This window comes from Lepisma saccharinum, chromosome 1 (assembly GCF_977018435.1).
Source record: "Lepisma saccharinum chromosome 1, izLepSacc3.1, whole genome shotgun sequence".
NCBI lineage: Eukaryota > Metazoa > Arthropoda > Insecta > Zygentoma > Lepismatidae > Lepisma > Lepisma saccharinum.
The window spans coordinates 63071623-63092316 of NC_139229.1; the positions used below are offsets into that span (position 1 = coordinate 63071623).

At 38.6% G+C, this 20694-nt stretch overlaps 1 protein-coding gene across 1 annotated transcript in view; it reads left to right on the plus strand.

Moving 5' to 3' along the window:
• Nucleotides 1-20694, plus strand: part of stol (voltage-dependent calcium channel subunit stolid) — a 309278-nt gene that overhangs the window by 159199 nt on the left and 129385 nt on the right. The window contains exon 3 of the mRNA XM_083132012.1: nucleotides 17226-17336. Coding sequence (XP_082988138.1) covers nucleotides 17226-17336 — 111 coding nt within the window. The remainder of the gene's footprint in view (nucleotides 1-17225; nucleotides 17337-20694) is intronic.

The window sequence follows — 20694 nt, forward strand, 5'->3', positions numbered from 1 at the left end:
CTATCCGCTTTAGGTTTCGGGTTCGAGTCCTGGTCTGTAAATATCTTTTTTAGGTGTCTTTTCATCAATTTCATCTATTTATCATCCATCTTCATAGTTTTGATTAATTATAAAAGTGACATAAAAGCAAAGCAAAATAAGAACAAATAAAAATAATTGCAAAATGACTAGAATCTCAGAACTACATTTGAAAAATAAAATGCGAGCAGAAGATTCATTTTCAAACAGGTATTTTGGTAGAATTGTGTAGACAGACAGCATGCTCCCGAAAGTTGCCAATCCACGTGTAGCATGACCTTCGATACTGGGGTTGCGCTTTTTCAGGAAAGTTTTCTCGACCCTCCTCAAGCGTCTTATCAAGAATGCCTCGGTGTTCGCAGCATTGCCAACTTATCTTCCGTCGGAAAAATTCTTTTTCCTCCTATTTAATCTGCGATTGGCTCTACAATACATCATATTAAACAAGCTACAACAACTGAATTACGGCGAAGTAGGTTAGAAACCCTGCGTGCTCAAGAGCAGCTTCGATAAGGCACCTGAATTGTTTCGAGCTGAACCAGGAAATGGGCGATCTTTATTCCCGAAGGCCATTCCGTAAAACTAATGCCACAAGAAGTTTTCTGTGTGGATTTGAGAGCATGAAATTGTAGGTTGATGATAGTACTACAAGACGTCAAGTGGATTTTTTTTTCTGTTTCGTTATTTTATATAGCTTTGCTACCTATATAATTTGTATAACTAATCAATCATTTGATGAGCAGACAAACACGAAGAAGCCGATCCCGTGGCAAATTAGTTAGCGTAATACACTGCGAAGTCTAATGTCGGATTAGAAAATATGGATGGGTCATTTGTCTTTATACCACTTCCATCACCTATCACATAGTTTATCATCGCGATTAACCGAAAGTGGTAGACGCGAAATAAAAATAGAACCTTTGCATGAATGTCCGAAAAAGAGGCAAGGGCACGACCCACCTGGAAAAGGAAAGTCAACCAAAAATTATATATATCGCGCAATTGCATTTTAGCTATAATAATATATATGTTAATTATTGCATGAACATGATAACTTCAAATTAAAGCAATGGTTTTTGAGGAGACAACACTGTTATGGGGGAACATGCACCTTGTTTGCCCCCCCCTGGAAAAAAAACTACCTTGCTTGCCCCTCCCTGGAAAAAAAAAATCCTGCAGACGTCCATGAACTTTTGGTATCGACTTCGGAGTATAAAGCTGCAACGTGCCACCACTCGTAACTCCAGGGTATGCCGAATTGGCAACACACCGCTCCTTGCTCCGGCTGGTCAGTTGGGAGCACCAGTTCTCACCCAGGGATCGGGATTAAGACGATCCACCCTTCCTCCAAGAAGGAAACCACCGAATTGCGACACGTGACAGTAAATAAAATTCCAAATACTTTATAATTAAAATGTCCAAAATCTTTAATCACGAATCGCGCGCGTACATACTGAATCGCACAAGTTAAAAGTTATAATTTGTTGAGTCATGCACGCTCGCAGGCAGTGATAAGTAATTTATTTAACACGAGAGTCCGCGCACCGCCTTCACAGTTAATAGCAAGACCTCAACTCCAACCTCAAGCGCGAGGCGCAGCATAACAGAATGTTCTAACTTACAATACAAACTCATAACACAAAATAACAGAAGAAAAACTGATAATTTATATAACACATCAATGTTAATTAGCGATAGTAAGCTAAAGTTAAGGTCGGCAACAATTAAAAATGCCAACGTGGAAGTTTTTACATCGCCAAGAACACGAAGCGTGGTTCCCCTACTCCTAACATAAACAGCCAATAGGAATACGATATTTTATTGAAAACGAGGGAGAAATACTTTGCTATAATATTACAATATTAAACTATATAGAAATAACTAAACTGATTTTATCAAATAAATCATATTTGCCCTTGTACATAAAAAAATGATTAAATAAAGATTTAGTTTATAAGGAAGACAAATTACTTCAATCTTGTACATTGTTGAACAAAAATCGATATTAAGAAATGTATTTAACTTGTGCTTCAAAAACAATGAAAACGTTGCATTTATTATTTGGGATCCTATAAATTCTGAACAAATGTTGCAAAAATACGCGAAAAAGGAAGTAAAAAAAATACGTGAATAATATTATAAAATATAAAGAAACGTAATATATACATGAATTATAAAAACAAGTAACTATAAATAATTTAATCCAAGTTCTTAACTTGAAAATATACGAATAAGATAAATGCCAATATACAACTGAAATCTGCCCAACATGGCGGTCGTTAGAAAGCATTGTTTCTTCAATGTATAGCACGGCAATAGACCGCGACAGCCTCTTATTTGCCAGGAAATATCAACACGAGAACAGGGATAGGAATTCCTCTTATTTTAGATTTTCTCAAACTAATGGAGTGCATACATTGCTCTAAGCAGGATGGGAGCAATGTATGCGCTCGAAACATTGGACGCTAACGCCGATTTAAGTTGGCTCGCAAGCCGAGAACACTGTTCGAATCTCCACAGGAATATAATAAAAATGTATCATACCCAAATGACACATCTGGTGTAATACCTAACGTGCCAAATTTTGGAAAATAGGAGCTGGTAGCGCCACTTCCCCAGGATTATTATCCGTAGCAAGCAAGGTTCTTGTATGTGTGACTTTTCTGTTTCTTAGACTACGTGTGACTACCTACAAATTATGTGAAACAATAACAAACAACTTCCCGATTTCCAAGGCTCGTTTCACCCTAGCTACAAACTACCACTTCGATCACTGCATGCACGAGTGAGTAGTGGTATTCGCGTGTCTTCCCTTTAATGCAATACCACAATTTGCTCCACAGCATGCTAAGATTTTCGAAAGCAATACTTGTGTGTTAATTTAAATTTTGCCCTGTCATTCATCTACTTCCAAATTTGTGTGCCTGTCTTGAGTTTGCATTCTCGTGGCTGCTGCCATATTGCGTAGATGAACGAAAAACACACTCAATATACCAAATTGCTTGTATGTAGACATCAGACGATAAGAGATGAAACAATTGCAGCCTACAATTTCCCTCAATCAACTACAATTGCCATCTGAGTATGAGAAACCACTTGCATTCTAACCGGGTTCGATTCCTGGTGGAGGCACAGTGGTTCATTTCCCACTTTAAACTGTAGATCCACTCCCAATTAGCCTATCTGTGCATACAAGTGAACTTAAAACAAGACAAACTTTCATTCTAACCTCAGTCAATTGTGGGAGCTGCTTAGAAGTAGTAGTGTTGCTGGCATGGTGGACTTCGGTTCTTACTTTTGCTTTTAACAGATAGATACATTTTGAATAATAGTGAAATCAAAGTAATCGATTATTTTACCGAATGACAAAGTTATAATGGAATTGTGTTATCTCCATTACAGAACAACTACCTAATCTCATTCAATTCCAGTGTTCTATCTGGTAGATAGATATATCAACCTTTGCAATGATGTAAACTTTCAGTGCAATGGCGACAAAGGTCCAATAACTATAATGTCAAACTTTAAAGGTTTCCTGACAAAATAAAAAATGGACAGATCATTTACATTCTCAATGGACATGTTGAAAAAAAGACTAATATTCATTTTTTAAATTTCTTTTTTTAGCGTAGGTAAAAGGAAGTCACTTGAATAAAGTGGGAATATAATCAAAATGTCCATTAGGTATTCATTGATTTCAAAAAAGCATATGATTCGGTCAAAAGAGATAAATTATATAATATTTTAGTCGAATTTGGAATACCTAAGAAGCTTGTTAATATGATAAAAGTATGCACCAGTGAAAGGAAAAGTAAAATTCGTGTGGGTATTTATGTGTCTGACAAATTTACAATTCATGATGGGTTAAAACAAGGAGATGCATTATATCCATTGCTCTTTAATTTTGCCTTAGAATATGCTGTTAGGAAGGTAACAGAAACTAACGAAGGACAATTAAATGGTGTGACTCAGTTGTTAGCATATGCAGATGATGTAGACTTATTAGGGGATGATATAAATACAATTAAGAATAATGCTAAAATACTTTTCAAAACTGCTAAAGACATAGGTTTGGAAGTTAACAAAGAGAAAACTAAATATATGCTTACAGGCCGAAACCAAGGGTTAGGTAATAATCAAAATCTAATTATTGATAACAACTCGTTTGAACCAGTTTCCAAATTCAAATACTTAGGAGTAATATTAACCAATGAAAATTATATTAAAGAGGAAATAAAAAGTAGGCTTAATTCAGGGAATGCATGTTACTTCTCTCTTCATAAACTTTTGTCTTCTAGTTTAATAACTAAGAAACTAAAAGTTAAAATATACAAAACAGTAATTTTGTCTGTACTGCTCGTATTATATGGGTGTGAAACTTGGTCCCTTACATGGAAAGAGGAACATAAATTGAGAGTATTTGAAAATAAGGTTCTTAGGAAAATCTTTGGACCTAAAAGGGATGAGGAGACAGGTGAGTGGAGAAGGTTACATAATTTGTATTCATGTCCAGATATTATTAGAATAATTAAATCAAGAAGACTTAGGTGGGCAGGCCATATGGCACGAATGGGAGAGGAAAGAGGAGTTTATAGGATTCTTGTTGGGAAACCTGATGGTAAGAGACCTATAGGAAGGCCAAGACCAAGATGGAGGGACAACGTTGAGATGGACCTAAAAGAAATCGGTAGGGATGGAAAAGATTATATAGATCTTGCTCAATATAGGGACAGATGGAAGGCCTGTGTTGCTGCAGCCATGAATCTTCGGGTTTAAGAAAGCTAGAGAGTTAGTTAGTTTAAAAGGAAGTAGCTAAAAATGAGTAAATGAAAAATATTACGTGGCAGAGTGGTTAGCACAGCGCACTACGACGCCAGAGGTCCCCGGTTTCGAATCCCGACCTGCACATGAGTGTTCTCTGTGAGTGTCCCTTCATCAGTTTCAGCATTCGTCGCTCATGCTCATCTTCGCTTTCTGAACCGCCAGGTGTACAGCACGTGGCGTAGCGTTTCTCGTCCGAATTCCAGGAACAGGCAACTTGCGGTTACCTGACCAAGTAGCGTTTCGTCCGAGGGCTACCATCCTAATAGTGTTTAATGAAGCAAACTCTTGCTAACACTCTTAAATGCTCCATCGAAGAAAATATTTTTTTGTTTTAATATTTCTTTCCCTCTGGAAATTGCAAATCTCACCTTCGTAGTTGTCAGATAGTAAGAAAGTGTTGCCATCTGCCATGACTAAAGTTTCTAGATCCAAGTTCACTTCCTCTCGACGATTTGTTTTGATTTGATTTGTTGTTTTAAGTCCATTTTATGCACATTAAGGCTAATAGGCATTGGACCTACAGTTTAAAGTGGGATCCGAACCACTTGTGCGTCCACCGGGTATCGAACCCGGGACCTCTCTCTCGACAATTTGTCTTGAGTCTGCACTTCGCTATCTATGCAATGTAGTTTTAAAAGTTGTAAACTGAGGTATACTAGTCACCAATTCCATCGCTGCCAGTGGTTAGTCAAGGTGTGACTCATCATCAGCCAGGCTCGAAAGAAACGCAACTCATTAAACCGTCGCAGACGAACTGTAGCATTTTTCTAGAAATTTCGCTTTCGGACGAAACGCTACTGAACCGTACAGCAGTCCCAGTGCCTGCTCCAAGTTGCACAGCTGCTTTCGGAGCCCTTGGTTTGGAAAGGGTGTGGGGGTGAGGAAAGGGTCTTGATTTTTCATACTGAAGCTCGTTCATTTCGTTCTCCTATTTCTCTTGGTTGAATTTTCTGAGATACGGAATCTACCTCATTTTGCTTTTCATTACGTTTTATTGCATCACCCACGGTACGCTTACATGTACTACTTAACATTTTTAATTTCCCTGTACCCTTTGGTTAGGTACGGTAAAAATAAATAGCTGCCATTCGTCAAATGTTGTATTTTTGTTTTTGTTACCCATTTTTCTCGTACTTCAGTCAGGGAGCAATGCAGCTACTGGTAACAAATGTAGTCAGGAAGTAGCATCAATTGTTCCTTCCCCGCACTGTAGTTGACTAGTAAAAAAACTATGTAAAGCCTCGTTTCTATTACCACAAATTTGCCGTGCAACATGACGCGCGGCATGCGACGCTGCATGTGCCAAGCATTTGTTGAAATGGAAACTGTCTGCAACATGCCGCGGCGCAAGTGCCGGGGACAAAATTGCCCCAACAATTAAGACGCACAACATGCGCCGCGGACAATGGAAACAGCCTGCAGCAAGTTCCTGGGGCATGCGCACTAGAGTAGAAACAGACGACGCGACTACAATCTGTGGTCCAACAAGATTTAATAACAATGCAGAATCACTTACAGTCATTCTTACAAAGTTTTCGTATCCACTTTGAAGACGTACCGTAAGTCTCTCATCAACGAGTTATATGCTCCTTCCGAATTTATTTTCGCTAGAAAACTTCTAATCCACCATCTAGGTCGTTTTCGCCTCTTATTTTTACAAGTTCATGGTACGCGCCTGCCATAACCACAAAACCCGCCATAGTTGTATTGTTCATCTTTACACAAGTTAAATCACTACCAAATTATTACAATACAAGAGAAGAAACACTGACTACTCTAAAGCACAATGGAACAACGCTACACTCAAGTCCTGCACTCCGGTGCTGTTGCGGGCGTATTTTGCAGAAGTATTTTTTGAATTGGAAACAGTGCACTGAATGACGCGCAACATGCGCCGGCACATGTTGCGCGTCATGGGTCTGGAACTTGTCAGAATGGAAACGTAGCTTAACAGAAACAGAAGGCTTTCACGATTTGTCTGAATATTAAAGTGATATCTTTTTTCACACCCAAACATAAATAACTATTTTCAGATTTGAAAACGTAACAGGGGTGTAAGGGGTGACCTTCCACGTATTACATCCAATCCTCAACTTCATTCCACGTAGTACACCCTGGACTGCTCTTTGCTGACTAACGAGACTCTGACGACTGGCCCTATGGCCAGTATAATTCTGTGTGTTCTCCTGCTTTCTGTCATATTCGATGAGTGCCTCTTTACAGCCTCAGCTTTTAACCTGTCAGAATATTTTAATATTTCAGTTATGCGACATTACAGTTATGTTATTTGTTATGGTAAGGGGCTGCACCCCGTATAACGTGGCGGGTGCAAAATAGCCTAAGTGATGACGCACCCAAAATTTAAAAAAAAAAGTTACATATAACTTTAAGAAATGCGTATAAATATTTCACCATCGTTTATATTTATGTACATGTTGTTAATTTTCAAATATTGTGAAGAAATGCCGCTACGTATTTGATTACTAATGTGAGTCACTGTATATGTTATGTTTTTATTTCATGAACAATGTATGGTCAAACATTACTTTGCAGAGCTCCGTGGCGGAGTGGTTAGCACAGTGCAATACGACGCCACAGGTTCCGAGTTCGGATCACAGCCTATGCATTATTTTCTTTGTGATGTCCTTTCATCAATTTTGTCATTTCATCAGCCATCCTCGTCTTCGCGATTAGCCAAAAGTGGCATAAAACCAAAGTTAAATATAACAAATCAAAATCAAACATTACTTGGCATGACAAGAATGGATAGGTTATTATGAAGCTGCTGTTATTAAAAGCAAATTGTATGTAGCTTTCCTAGACAGAAGTTTCACACACAGAAACTGATTGATTGGATAACGGCTGCGGATTCCTACTCGAGCAGAAAATATATATATATTTCCATTTATTACTTACAACAATAGCAGACTGATTTCCTGCTAAATCAAAGAAAACTTGCATTCACAGTTACAAATTGACGTGTTGAATGAAGTTAACTACAGATTTCTCTCACTCCAATTCTGATTGATCGAACAGCACACCGCAACGTGGGTCATTATATATTTCCAACTTACTCTCGAGTTCCTCAACTAAAAATAAATTGACTGCGAGACAAAAACTCCTCTCCGATAACACATTATATGCAGAGTATACGTAAGTTGAAATTCCATCATAATAATAATTTGAATTCTTCAAGTAGTAGCTACAAATATAATTTTTCATACATATTTTCTTAGCAAAATATGAAGTTCCTCACTTCACAAGGATAACATATACACAGTATTTCACAAGAGTTTTTAGTTCGAGCTAGTCGTAGGCCTAATATGAATATAAACGTCACTTCATTACTTAGTTAAAAAAAAAGGACCAGGCAATCAGAATTCGAGGGTATGCCTGAAATTATTTGTAGTATCTCATGTATCAAGGGGGCTTTTTAAGTAAAATGAAGGATACATACCATATGTTTTGGTCAATTCAGAGTAGTAGAAACGTAATTATACTGCATGTTGCAACTGAAACCGTAGCCTCGAAGGCCGAAGTCGTTTAGTGATCCACTCATACACTCGGTACCAAACATTTCAAGTTCGAGTAGACATCTGGGCATGGCTGTTTTTTTTGTAAGCATCCCTTCATAGATTTAATATGATCATCATTCATCTTCATCGTCGCGATTATCTACAAGTGGCAGAAAAGCAATATAAAACATGAATAATACAAAAGTATAACAAACAAAAGAGGATAAAAGGATGAACTGAGTTTGAGTTAATGATAGGAAGTTTTATAAAATTACTGTTTCTTGAATAATCTTGTCCTTTGTTCCGATTGTATTTCTCAATCACACGTTGCTCAATGTCCATGTCGACTGCTGTTCTTGCGTTCTTGAAAATTACTTTCTTGTCTGTCTATGCCCTTCTTTCAAACGTGGTAGGTAGGCGGGTGTTCTGTCTGTTTCTACACCAAAAAGTTTAATGCACCTCCTGTCCAAGAAGACTGAAAGTAATTTTCAAAATTGTAAGCGGATGAGGGCCCTTGTAAATGATAAAATATACTGTCCTTTTATTCGCTTAGTTTTGAGAATCACTTTCCATACAATTCTTGCCTTCTTGAGAGTCCAATGGCCCTGTCTAGCTACAGACCAGTTGCACAAACGCGGTTTCGTTTGTTTCGTACAACAATTCCATCTAACATTTCGTTTCTACGCATTTTCTACTTGCCAAAAGTGCCTTTCATATAGCCCCAAGGCGTTGTCTACTCGGATGCTTCGTGATCGACGGTCACGTGTACAAAGTTTCAGGATTAAGATTTTCAGATTTTGCATGGTGCTGCTGCTATCAGTTCGGTTCGCCTTCTCAAGGTCGCGCAACAAGCAATTATTTTTCGTCTTCCGATAGGAGAAAGCTTGCCTCTCGCTTAGGTGGACGAACGCGTGGCACGGATGATTTTTTGGCTCGACCATGGTTGGTCCTTTATGTTTCGTCCTTCAGCAACTTAATCTAAGCACGAATCATTCTCATCGCCAAACAACTGTATTTTTTTAAAAAAAAAATGTAATACATGTAAACATAGAGAGAGAGAGAGAGAGAGAGAGAGAGAGAGATAGATAGATAGATATAAACGTTTTCCCTCAACAAACGTTTGCTTTGCTATCGTATCAAGTGAACGAACATGTTAAAATTCATCTAGCATAAATAATCAAATTAGAACAAATTCACATAAAGCGATTAAGTATGCAGAAAATAAATATACCTATTTGTGATAAATACATAGTTAATATGTAAATTCCAATAACCAGAACTTTTGTCACGCCGAATCTTGTTAACGGATGTTTTCAAACGTTTTGTTTTACAATTTAATTTTTTCACTGACATCCAAAACGAAAATACGTATTATAACTTAGTGACTTTCAAGGGGTCAAAGTACTGTAATGTTAGTATGCTGCCGATCATAATTATGAGGCTTCTTCGAAAACGCCTTCGATAACGGTATTTGCTATTCGTAACGGATATGTGTATCACTTTTTCGAAACAGACTTTTTTGGAGGAAAAGAATTGTAACGTTACAAAAGTAACGAGCACAATTATACGAAAGACCTATGTTATTCTCTCCGGAACACGGCATCGGACACGGTATTGCACATCGGAACGTCTGTATGATACCAGCTATCAATAACGTTGTTGCTTTGAAAAAAGGAGTGTAACGTTTTTACAGCCGTGACCTCAATTAAGTTACTGGTTAATTGTAACGTTACTATCACTTTCCACACACACTAAAGTTACTAGTCAATACGTGACGAACCTCTTTCTTACCCTGTAACGTTACTGGTTGCCGGCAATGGATGTAACGTTAAAGTGTCACGTGAAGACCTACTCCTTTAGAGATCAGTTATGGTTCGGTACCGTTATGCACACCTGTAACGTAATGTTCATATACCTGAGGTAACGTTTCTGTTCACGAAAAAAGTTATTCTGTTTCTGGTTGTAACGTAACGGAAACCGTAATTGAAAATACCGTTCCATTTCGTTACGTTACGACTCCCTGCTCATGTCTGCAACGAAGCCACGGTCTCGAGCCTGCAGAAATCTCCAACGACGATGTGCTACAGTGAACACGACACACAGAGGACGCCGTGGACAAGGTTAGACGCAATTCCATCACGGAGGGCCGGATATTATTACGTAGATGTCGAAATCAGTCGACAAGGGAGGTTTTCTCCGTCGAGCCCATTTCGGGGAGCAGACTCAATTAAGGGATAATTTTGTCCCCCCATTGTCTGCGAGGCGCGGTGGAACTGGCGATCCCACAACAGGGGTAATGAGAACCTGGAAGTTAATCTGGGACTAGGAAAGGGCCTTAGGGATACATACGGGACGAGTGCTTAAATAGTTTCATACGAGATTATGTGCGTCTGGTGGCTTCGTAATAATCCTCGTATAAATGTTCTGAGCTCCTTGATGCGGTAAACAGTTTAACTTGCTCGAGCAGGGAAGGAATGGGAATTTTCTGAACGAAACTTTACGTTTCGTCCCCCTTTTTCTTATTTCGATTCCCTCGGATCAGAAAGTTTGTAAGATCACTCTCTATCATCAGTGATGTAGCTAAATAATTTTGTTCCGGTGGGTGAGGGAAGGCAAAATATTGTCGGGTGGGCTCTTCTGTGGTTAAGCGTCTCCTTTTCTCTCTTTCCTCTGTTTTCCTTTCCTCCATGTTTATATATTTATTTTACCCTTCATCATTTTATCTTCTTTTAATTCCTGTTAATCTTCTCCATCATCCTTCATTCTCTCATTATCGTTCTCTCTTCCTTCCTCTGGATCTCTGTCTTCTTCTACTTATCCTTCTTCCTTTTTCCGTCTCCCTCGATTTATTTCCTTGTTTACTTGTCTCAAGTCTGATTCTATATATTATTTCTCTCTCTCTCTCTCTCTCTCTCTCTCTCTGTGTGTGTGTGTGTGTTTACCTTTCCCCTGTGGTTTTGGTTTGAGTTGGTGTTTTAAGTCCACTTTATGCACAGTAAGGCTAATCGGGACTGGGCCTACAGTTTAAAGTGGGATCCGAACCACTTGTACCTTCACCGGGTATCGAACCCGGGACCCCTTGATTACAAGGCAATGACGCTACCACTGCGCCATGGGGGAGGCCGCTTTCCCCTGTGTTTCTACATTTCTATCATTACTTATCTACGGCAATGAGAGACCTCCAATAGCAAATCTTGAATGGAAAGTTCGGCCATTTCCGTATAGTTAGGCAACACACACAACGCCATGCAGGGACGCGAGTATTTCAGAATCTAAGTGCCCCATTCTCATTGTTCTTGACTGTATACATTATAAAATGGCTTTGATTTCACACTTATCTCTTCATTTTCATTAGCTACAACAATGAGAATATTAAAATTAGCGATGGAAAAAAGAGAATAATAGTGAATTGCAAATTGTTACGATTCATGGAGGGAATGAACTAGAACCAAAACCATCTCCTTCTTGGTGAGAGTGGTTGGTTATTAACTTTTGGCTAATCGCGCCGATGGCGATGGTACTGTAATTATGATGGATGACGGGACAATCACAAACATATGACGACGCAAGACGAGCCCCACACCTAGGATTATGCTGGTTGTAGTTCAAGGCGCCAGAGCCTCGTTAGTCTGCAAAATGCAGTCCGGTGAAAGAGAGGTTGACATTTAGGAGTCTTCTGAGAGTGTCACCCCTTACACCCTTGTTCCGTTTTTTGGAGGGAATGAACGAGAGCCGAGACCAGTTCCTATGGAAGTGGCTGTGAATCGAAAGTAGTCCTTTCTTTGAAGGAAGTGGGCGAGAACTAGAGTCGGTTCTTTTTTTCTGTGAGATTGGTTGACTATATTAAATGAAATGGTTTTGGACTAGAAACAGTTGTGTTTTTGTTGGACGGCACACTAAATGAAAATTAGACAATGGGGAACCCCCCTTCTCCACTTGGATACATTCATAGATATGCGTTTGATGCCCTGGTGTCTACAAATCAGTGGCGTATGCTGAGTCTAAGACCTGGACTAGCACACTATGACATCTGTCCTAGGCTATGGAGGAAGGGAGAAGACTAGGCTGTAGGCTCATTCTTGACGTCTTCAAGGAAGCCACGTTGCCATCCAAATTTTTAAGAATTCAGGTTGCCAACTTCTAAGAATTCAGGTTGCCAACTCCTAAGAATTCAGGTTGCCAACTCCTAAGAATTCAGGTTGCCAACTCTTAAGAATTCAGATTGCCAACTCCTAAGAATTCAGGTTGCCAACTCCTAAGAATTCAGGTTGCCAACTCTTAAGAATTCAGGTTGCCAACTCCTAAGAATTCAGGTTGTCAACTCCTAAGAATTCAGGTTGCCAACTTCAGAATCGCCATTATCTTTTTTTTCAAATCAGCTTAATTCACACAGTTTCTAACAGATTTCTCTTCACTATTTTACTTTCTAGGCTTCAGGCTTCGCAGATAGCATAGCTAGCCTGGAATATACGCTCCTGCTACAAATACATACTAGGGCATAAATTTCCCCGAATTTTGGTTCCCCCATTTTTATGTGTTCAATTTATTTAAATTTTAGTTACAGTGTAATCCAATAATACAATGAAATACAATAATACAATGCAATACAATGATATGAGAACATAATTTATGTAGTATCAGATTTAGAATTTCTTAACTACGATTTGTTCAGGTATGAAGAACAGGCCATGAGATAATAAAATTTGTAAGTTCGACCGACATGTTATGGTATTGAAATTGGGAAGATAAATTAGTTACAATGTTATATTATTATTTTAATGCGGTGTTTCGCTTATTAATAGTATGAGTTAGTGTAAGTTAATACTTAGTTAGGCTAATGCTTTAAATAACTAAATGGAAAATTAATATCGCAGAATCGAAGTAATTGTTCGGTGGATGTGTTCGAAATAACTTTACCGCTCCCGAACCCAGTTCATAGAGAGCGTTGAGAATAAAGAATTATAATATCACGCAGAAAAACAGGGTCAAGTGTTGACGAACTGAGAAGTCCAACAAAAAAAGACCCAACCTCAAGCGCGTTTGCCAATGCTCAGGCGTCCACCACTGGAAGACCCTCGGTTCGTGCAATGGTCCTCTCGTACAAAACAACCACTCGTCTGTTTCCTGTTCCCTGCTTGTCAGGAAATGCCACTCGATACGGTTCCTGCGGAGGGACAATACCAACAAGGATTGAAATAGAGAGCGAGCGAGAGAGAGAGGCTACCTCCTCCCTTTGCAGGGGTTGCTATGGTAACAAGCGGAAGCGTATGATCTCGTTGACTGTGGTTTCTCCCCTTTTTCCCTGTGTTTGCTGTGGAAATTACTTTTTTCCGTGTTATTCGTTCTGTTAGCCTACAACAATGATTCATTTCCGATGCGACCAAATTATTGTCGTGATTCGAATAATATCTGTTTTTTTTTTCGAAATACAAAGAACAATGGGAACGAGCAATGATTGGTTCTCATGTTTACACGATTATTAGTTGTGCCTGGTATATGTGACGCTGGGGAGACTCTAGGGAGTGGTTCACTGACCTAAGCAGGGAAGCTTCTGAGGCTGGAGCCCTCCCTAAATTTCGAGATAATCAGAATTATTAAATGAAAGCTGTAAATGACTAAAACTCCCCTTAAAATGACCACGAATATCATTTTTATCTTTGAACAACTTTTAAAACAGTTTTTAAAGGTAATTGTATTTCACTTTACTTAATCCCACCCCTACATAGAAAGCAGCTATGTGATATTTACTTTTACAATTCCAGCCTCACCGAAGAAAAATCCTGCGTACGCTACTGGATTGGTTGCAAACCCCTTACTTTCGTTTCCGCACCCTCTGCAAACTTCATCTAATAATAATACTAATAATAATAATGATAAAGAAAAAGATAGAAGTCATTGTAGAGCTTACAAGTGTGTTTCTAAAAGGATTTCTACAGGCTGAATTGTTGACAGTTCAACCTGTGGAAAGTGAGGGTAGAATAGCAGCAGAATATATGTATTATTATGTAATTGAATGGTGGTGGTTTTTGATCTTACACACATCGCACTCTCACACGGTAATATCCACATCTAGATTTAGTGTATTGGGCTGTCTCTAGGACTTGGTTACAGTATGTTGTACACTCACCGCCAATAAAAATTGGACACCTAGATCCTGAAATACTGGCTTGCCTGCAAGGCGTTGTGCCCGACCCTGTGGCCGAGTGGTTAGCACATCGCGCTGCGACGCCCAGGGTCCCGGGTTCGAATCCCGGTCGGGCTTGGTTGTTTGTGAATGTCCATTCATCAATTTCATCATTTCATCATTCATCCCCATCTTCGCAAATTAGCCAAGAAGCACAAAACGCAAAGTAAAATAAATTAAATCAAAGCAAAGCAGAGCAAAGCAAGGCGTTGTCTAACTAGGCAGCGATAAGTGAACTTTAACAGCAAATTTTTAACCCCTTAAGTGGGTGTCTCGATTTTATACATTGAGTTACAAGTGGGTTGCCCGAGCTAGGTTCGGGCAGGAAAGTGTTTTCCAACTTCAGATCGGATAACGCGAATTGTTCTCGGGTATTGTTGTGTACACTATGTGGAATCCGATGTGGAGTTGTTTTTGAGATAGATAGATAGAGAGAGAGAGAGAGAGAGAGAGAGAGAGAGAGAGAGAGAGAGAGAGAGAGAGAGAGAGAGTAACTTAAACCTAAATGGGAATTGAAACTACTGCACACATAATTTAAAGTAAACTGTCTCACTACATTGTGAAGGAGAGAGAGAGAGTGAGAGAGATAGATAGAGAGAGAGAGAGAGAAAGAGAGAGAAAGAGAGAGAGAGAGAGTGGGTGAGAGTGTGTGTGTAGCCCCCAGTCCGCTCCTGTCCCAGAGGGCACATAACTCTGGACAACATTATAACATTATAACATTACACGTCTTGTAAATGAGAGAAAGGTTAATGAACACACAAACATTCCAGAAAACTGTACAAAACTGTAAAAACGAAATGTATCTAAGTATGTACTACTGCATATCCATTTAAAGAAAATAATTCCCCGCTACGGGAACATTGACTGGATCTGAAATGCACAAAAAGCCGCCAAATTCAAATGCCCGAGCACAACTCGGGCTCCCCGCTTAAGGGGTAATGGCAAACTCTATCCAACGCCGCAGAGTTAGGCAATACCCATAACGCCTTTCAGGAGAGAGAGTATTTCAGGATCTAGGTGTCCAATGTTTTTTGCCGGTGACTGTACGTAGATTTAACTTAGGACAAGGGGAGCATTCCCCACAAATTGTCAAGTTTATTGAAATCTACGAGTTAAGAGTATTTTTTTTAACCTCCTGGAACCTGAGGTGCATGATTTTCCCTCCACTTCCTCAAGATTGACCCCTAGCTATGCTGATGATCAGGGCTACGATTTTTATGACCTAAAAATTACCAAAATATGCAAAATAAAATATGCTCTTATGATCTATAATTTTACAAAATATGCACTATAATTTGAAAAAAAAATGCTCTTATAAATGGACTGTTTCAAACATCAACATATCTAACATACGCTGAAATATTTTCACATACGAACTATTTTTAGTTCACTTTATGGGGCCTGAGTTGCAATGCACAGTGAATACTTTCTGTAAATTTTCAAATAAAAATGAAAAAGATTTTTCTGAAGTAAAAAAACAAACCTCGAGTGAACATGGGAGTAGTAACGAATCTACTTTGAAAATGGCTGTATATTTCTTGAAAAAGAGAAAATATGCTGAATATGACCGAAAATCCATCAAAATATGCTCTATCACGTAGAAATGGCTAAATATGTCAAAATATGCCCTTAAATAGCATCTTAATTTATGGACACCACATTGCAGAAAACAGACCGTAGGAAAATGGCGACAGACATTTCTTTCACCGTTGAATGTACAGTCACAGGCAATAAAAATGTTGAATGTACAGTCACTGGCAATAAAAATGTTGAATGTCCAGTCACTGGCAATAAAAATTTTGAATGTACAGTCACCGGAAATAAAAATGTTGAATGTACAGTCACCGGCAATAAAAATCTTGACTGTACAGTCACCAACAATAAAAATGTTGAATGTACAGTTACCGGTAATAAAAATGTTGAATGTACAGCCACCGGAAATAAAAATGTTGATTGTACAGTCACCTGCAATAAAAATGTTGAATGTACAGTCACCTGCAATAAAAATGTTGAATGTATAGTCACCGGCAATAAAAATGTTGAATGTACAGTCACCTGCAATAAGAATGTTGACTATAGTGTCACCGGCAATGAAAATGTTGAATGTACAGTCACCGGCAATAAAAATGTTGAATGTACAGTCACCGACAATAGAAATGGGACACTTAGATCCTGAAATACACTCTTTCCTGCAAGACGTTATGTATGTTGCCTAACTCTACGGCGATAAGTTAATTTTAATATCAAAATTTAAATGGCAACTTCTACCCCCGCCGTAGAGTTAGGTCTTGCAGGAAAGCTAGTATTTCAGGATCCAGGTGTCCCATTTATATTGCCGGTGACTGTACTGATGAGAGTCAAAGTTGCGAAAGAAAGCAATGTAAAAGATGCCCAACAAAGGCATTTTTAGGCGAGACTATGCAAGATATGTCCTGAAACCTCAAAATATGCACTATGAAGATGCTCTAAAAAGAAACGATTTTAAGACATTAAAGCATGTGTTGAAATACTGTACAAAGAGAGGAAAACGGACAAAAATCCCCCCCCCATACTCATTACCATGTCAACACCTAGTGTGATCTGTTCTTTGAAATGTCTTCGAAAAGGAAGACACTTAGTTCTGTATTAAGCATAGTTGGTGTATTGAAGTACTATCTCACTCAATACTTGTTCCTCTTTTACAGAAATACAAGAATCATGATGTCGAAGTTATCAGGAAGGACGGATTATTGCTTATACGGGAAATGGCTCAAGAGGTCAAAAACATGATGGACATAAAGATGAACGCCGTATTGGTGAGTTTTTTGTAATTATTGCACATAGAAAAGTAAATGCATCAGTTGAAATAAAAATATGCATAAGTCTGTAGCTCAGGCCAAATGTTTGAGTACATCATCGAGAAAGATGCATCAAGTGGCATATTAAAGTACAGAGATCGACATGGAAAGAAATACTCACTAGCATTATAAGATGCATTTCGTCTAAAAAATTATAAAGATAAATGCATCAAAATGTAAACCTGATCTTGGCATCGAGCAAAATACACGCTTTAGTGCAACAATCAAGGCGTTTCTGGTACATCAAATAAAATTTGATGCATTTACTTCTCTTAATATTTGCAACATAAATTTGAATGTAAAAATGATACTACAGTTTACCATGTAGAAGACATTGAAGCATTCTCATTTTAAATCGAGTGGCATTTACATTCAATGCTTCAGAACAATTATCTGTAACTTAACTCCATTAGAAAAAGATATCAATCCACACGGTAAAAAATATCGCACTACATTACAAGATATTTCTTTGTACACTGTCTCTGAAGCTCAACAAAATGTTTTCTTATTAAACGAGCTGTTTTCCTGAAAAAAAATATTATTGGCATAAAGTTTATAAACGAATACTTTGTACAGTACTCCGTTAATTTCTTAAGAGTTCAATTGCTCAAATTTTAGCAATGTTTGGCTACACTAAGCACTAATGAGGATAAATATTATATCACTAAAACAAATGGTGACGTATTTTCTCTGTCTTCGTTTTTTTTTTAATTCAATTTATTCGTAGGCTAATCGAGACTGAACATACAGTTTAAAGTAGGATCCGAACCACTACACTCTGTCCCAACTATCTCTGGAGCAGGTGATCGAAAACAAGTATTGACGCGAGAGGAACGTCTTGCAAGAAGGATAGGAAAGCGACTGGGGTTACCACCCTTACCAGCAGCGTGTACTGATTGGCTCTGCTCACTTGATTTCCCCCACTTCTCTGACTTTATGTGTCCCAGAGATAGGTGGGACAGGGTATATGTGTTTCCACTGGTTATCGAACCCGGTACCACAACGAGAAGGTCTATATAGCCACCATGTTATCCGAAATGTTCTCGTGCTTAAATGTTATCGTTCAGTGTAAAGGAAAGAAAATAACGGATTCTTCACAAAGTTTGGATACTCAAGGAAACAGAAAGAAAGAAATAGAGGGAGAATGGAAAGGAAGAAAGAGGAAAAAAGACAGAATAAGAAAGACAGAATTAGAAAAAAGAAAGAAGAGAAGAAGAGAAAGAAAAATAACTGATTTTTGCTTTGTTTTATTTTACTTTGCTTTTCGAATTTCTTCGAAAATTCCAGGTCACGAAAATTTACTGGGAAATTTTCAGAACGTCATAATTATTAATCTTTCTTCCCAGTCCCGTCCCGACAAAACATTTTCCGTCACGCAGACCACTAGTTACAGCAGTCAACATGATGCTAATGTCTCTATTAAAAACTTCTCTCGTTATTTTGTTGGTCATGGCAGTTAATTGCTGCAACTGACAGCGTGTAAATCGCAGAAAGCAACATTCCTTGTAATAAAATATCGCTAGAATTTCACCCTTCGAATTACATAAACTTTTTCTAGATATCTCAGGACGCCCTTGCAACGAAGGGTACCCTTTTCATTCCAGAAAAAATAACCAGGAAGGTGGAAAGGAGGAAAGAGAAGGAGAGAACGAGAGAACGAGAGATAAAAAGAGAGAAACAAGATAATATTTGCAGCCTTACCATGGACGTAAAGCATAGGCATAGTTTGATAGGGGCTATGGGGGCTTAGCCCCTCCCCAGAAGTAGACACTAGCCCCTCCAAATGCACGAGGCACATGCACAAAATAATTGAGGAAAGAGAAGTTGTCGAAAATTCATCATGGCCAGTGTCTTTGGTCGCAGCTGAACAGCATTTTTCTGCAATGAGACGTATTAAAACACGGCTAAGATCAACCATGGACAAAACAGATTTTCTTCCTTAGCACTCTTGAACATAGAAAGAGAAACTGTAGTGGACTGACATGACATTATTCATGAACTTATACGGACGTAATTATTTTTGTTATTGAGTTTGTGTTTTAAGTCCACTTTATGCACATTAAGGCTAATCGGGACTGGACCTACTGGACCGAACCACTGTATGCCTCCACCGGGTATCGAACAAGGGACCCCTTGATTACAAGGCGACGACGCTACTACTGCGCCATCGGGGAGGCATGAGACGTAATTAGTGTAAAGGTTGTCAGTTGTGAAATTAGGAAAAATGCGAAGTTTCATTAACATTTTTAAATGTCTTGGAACATTATAATTTCTTCGTTACCATGACCCGCTAATATTATACCTAGTTAAAATTCTTCATTCTATAAAACAAATGTGTTATTTTATTCCTTTCATAAAGTGACACTCGACATCAACACAATTTCATTTCTTTTGGATAAGGTGAAGTAAGGGTCTCCTGTTACCCAAGAATGCTTGTGATAATTTTCGTAATGCATAAAAGTATACATAATGTTAGCACTGGTTAACCCCCCATCAAATGGACGGACGAAACTACGCCTATGAAGCAAAGCTCAACAGAAAAGATTTCGTCCACTTTTTTAGCCCACCCGAACATAACTCTCAGGTGGCGTCACTGGAAACTTCTATTTAAAGTAGAGGTAGGTAAATCTATTCCAACATTCGTGGAAAAAATAAAATAAACTGTACATTAGCATGTTCTTGAGCAAGATCGGTTGCAAAATCAAAACCGAACTTCAAACACGTACACGTACACGTACAAGTTTCTCTCATGTCAGAAAAAAAAAGAAACCTATAACCAAAAACCACATCTAGAGTGCTGTGATTTGGAAATCAAAAAAAGTGACGTAATCGATAACATATTCAAACTGGGTCACAACAAATATTTTGGTTCCACTGTCGTTTGAGGAGGAGAGAAGGGACGAGAAAAATAAATTGTGTTCTGGCACGCAAAGCCATTTATAAAAGAAAGAAATAGAAAAAAACAAGATTGTGCAGTCAGGGAATTTCACTTAAGAAACTTCTTCTTAGCAAACAAGCAACATCAATCAATTGATCTTGCTGATATTCGGTAAAGCTGTTCAAGGAAAGCCCCCCCCAACAATTCTCTTTCCCTCGTCCCGGGTGTCCTGGGAAAAACATCAGGTGTGCGGGAAGTGTCAGGTATTGTGGCTGGATTTTCTTATAAACTGTTCCCCCGGGGATGGAAAGGGGAAAGGGAACAAACTGGAAGAGCTTTCATCTAGTTCTTCCGTACGGAACTACGAACAAATCAAAACAGGATAAGAGGGGTTGGGGGAGGGGAAGAGACAGGGAAAGGGAGAAGAAACGTGGATCG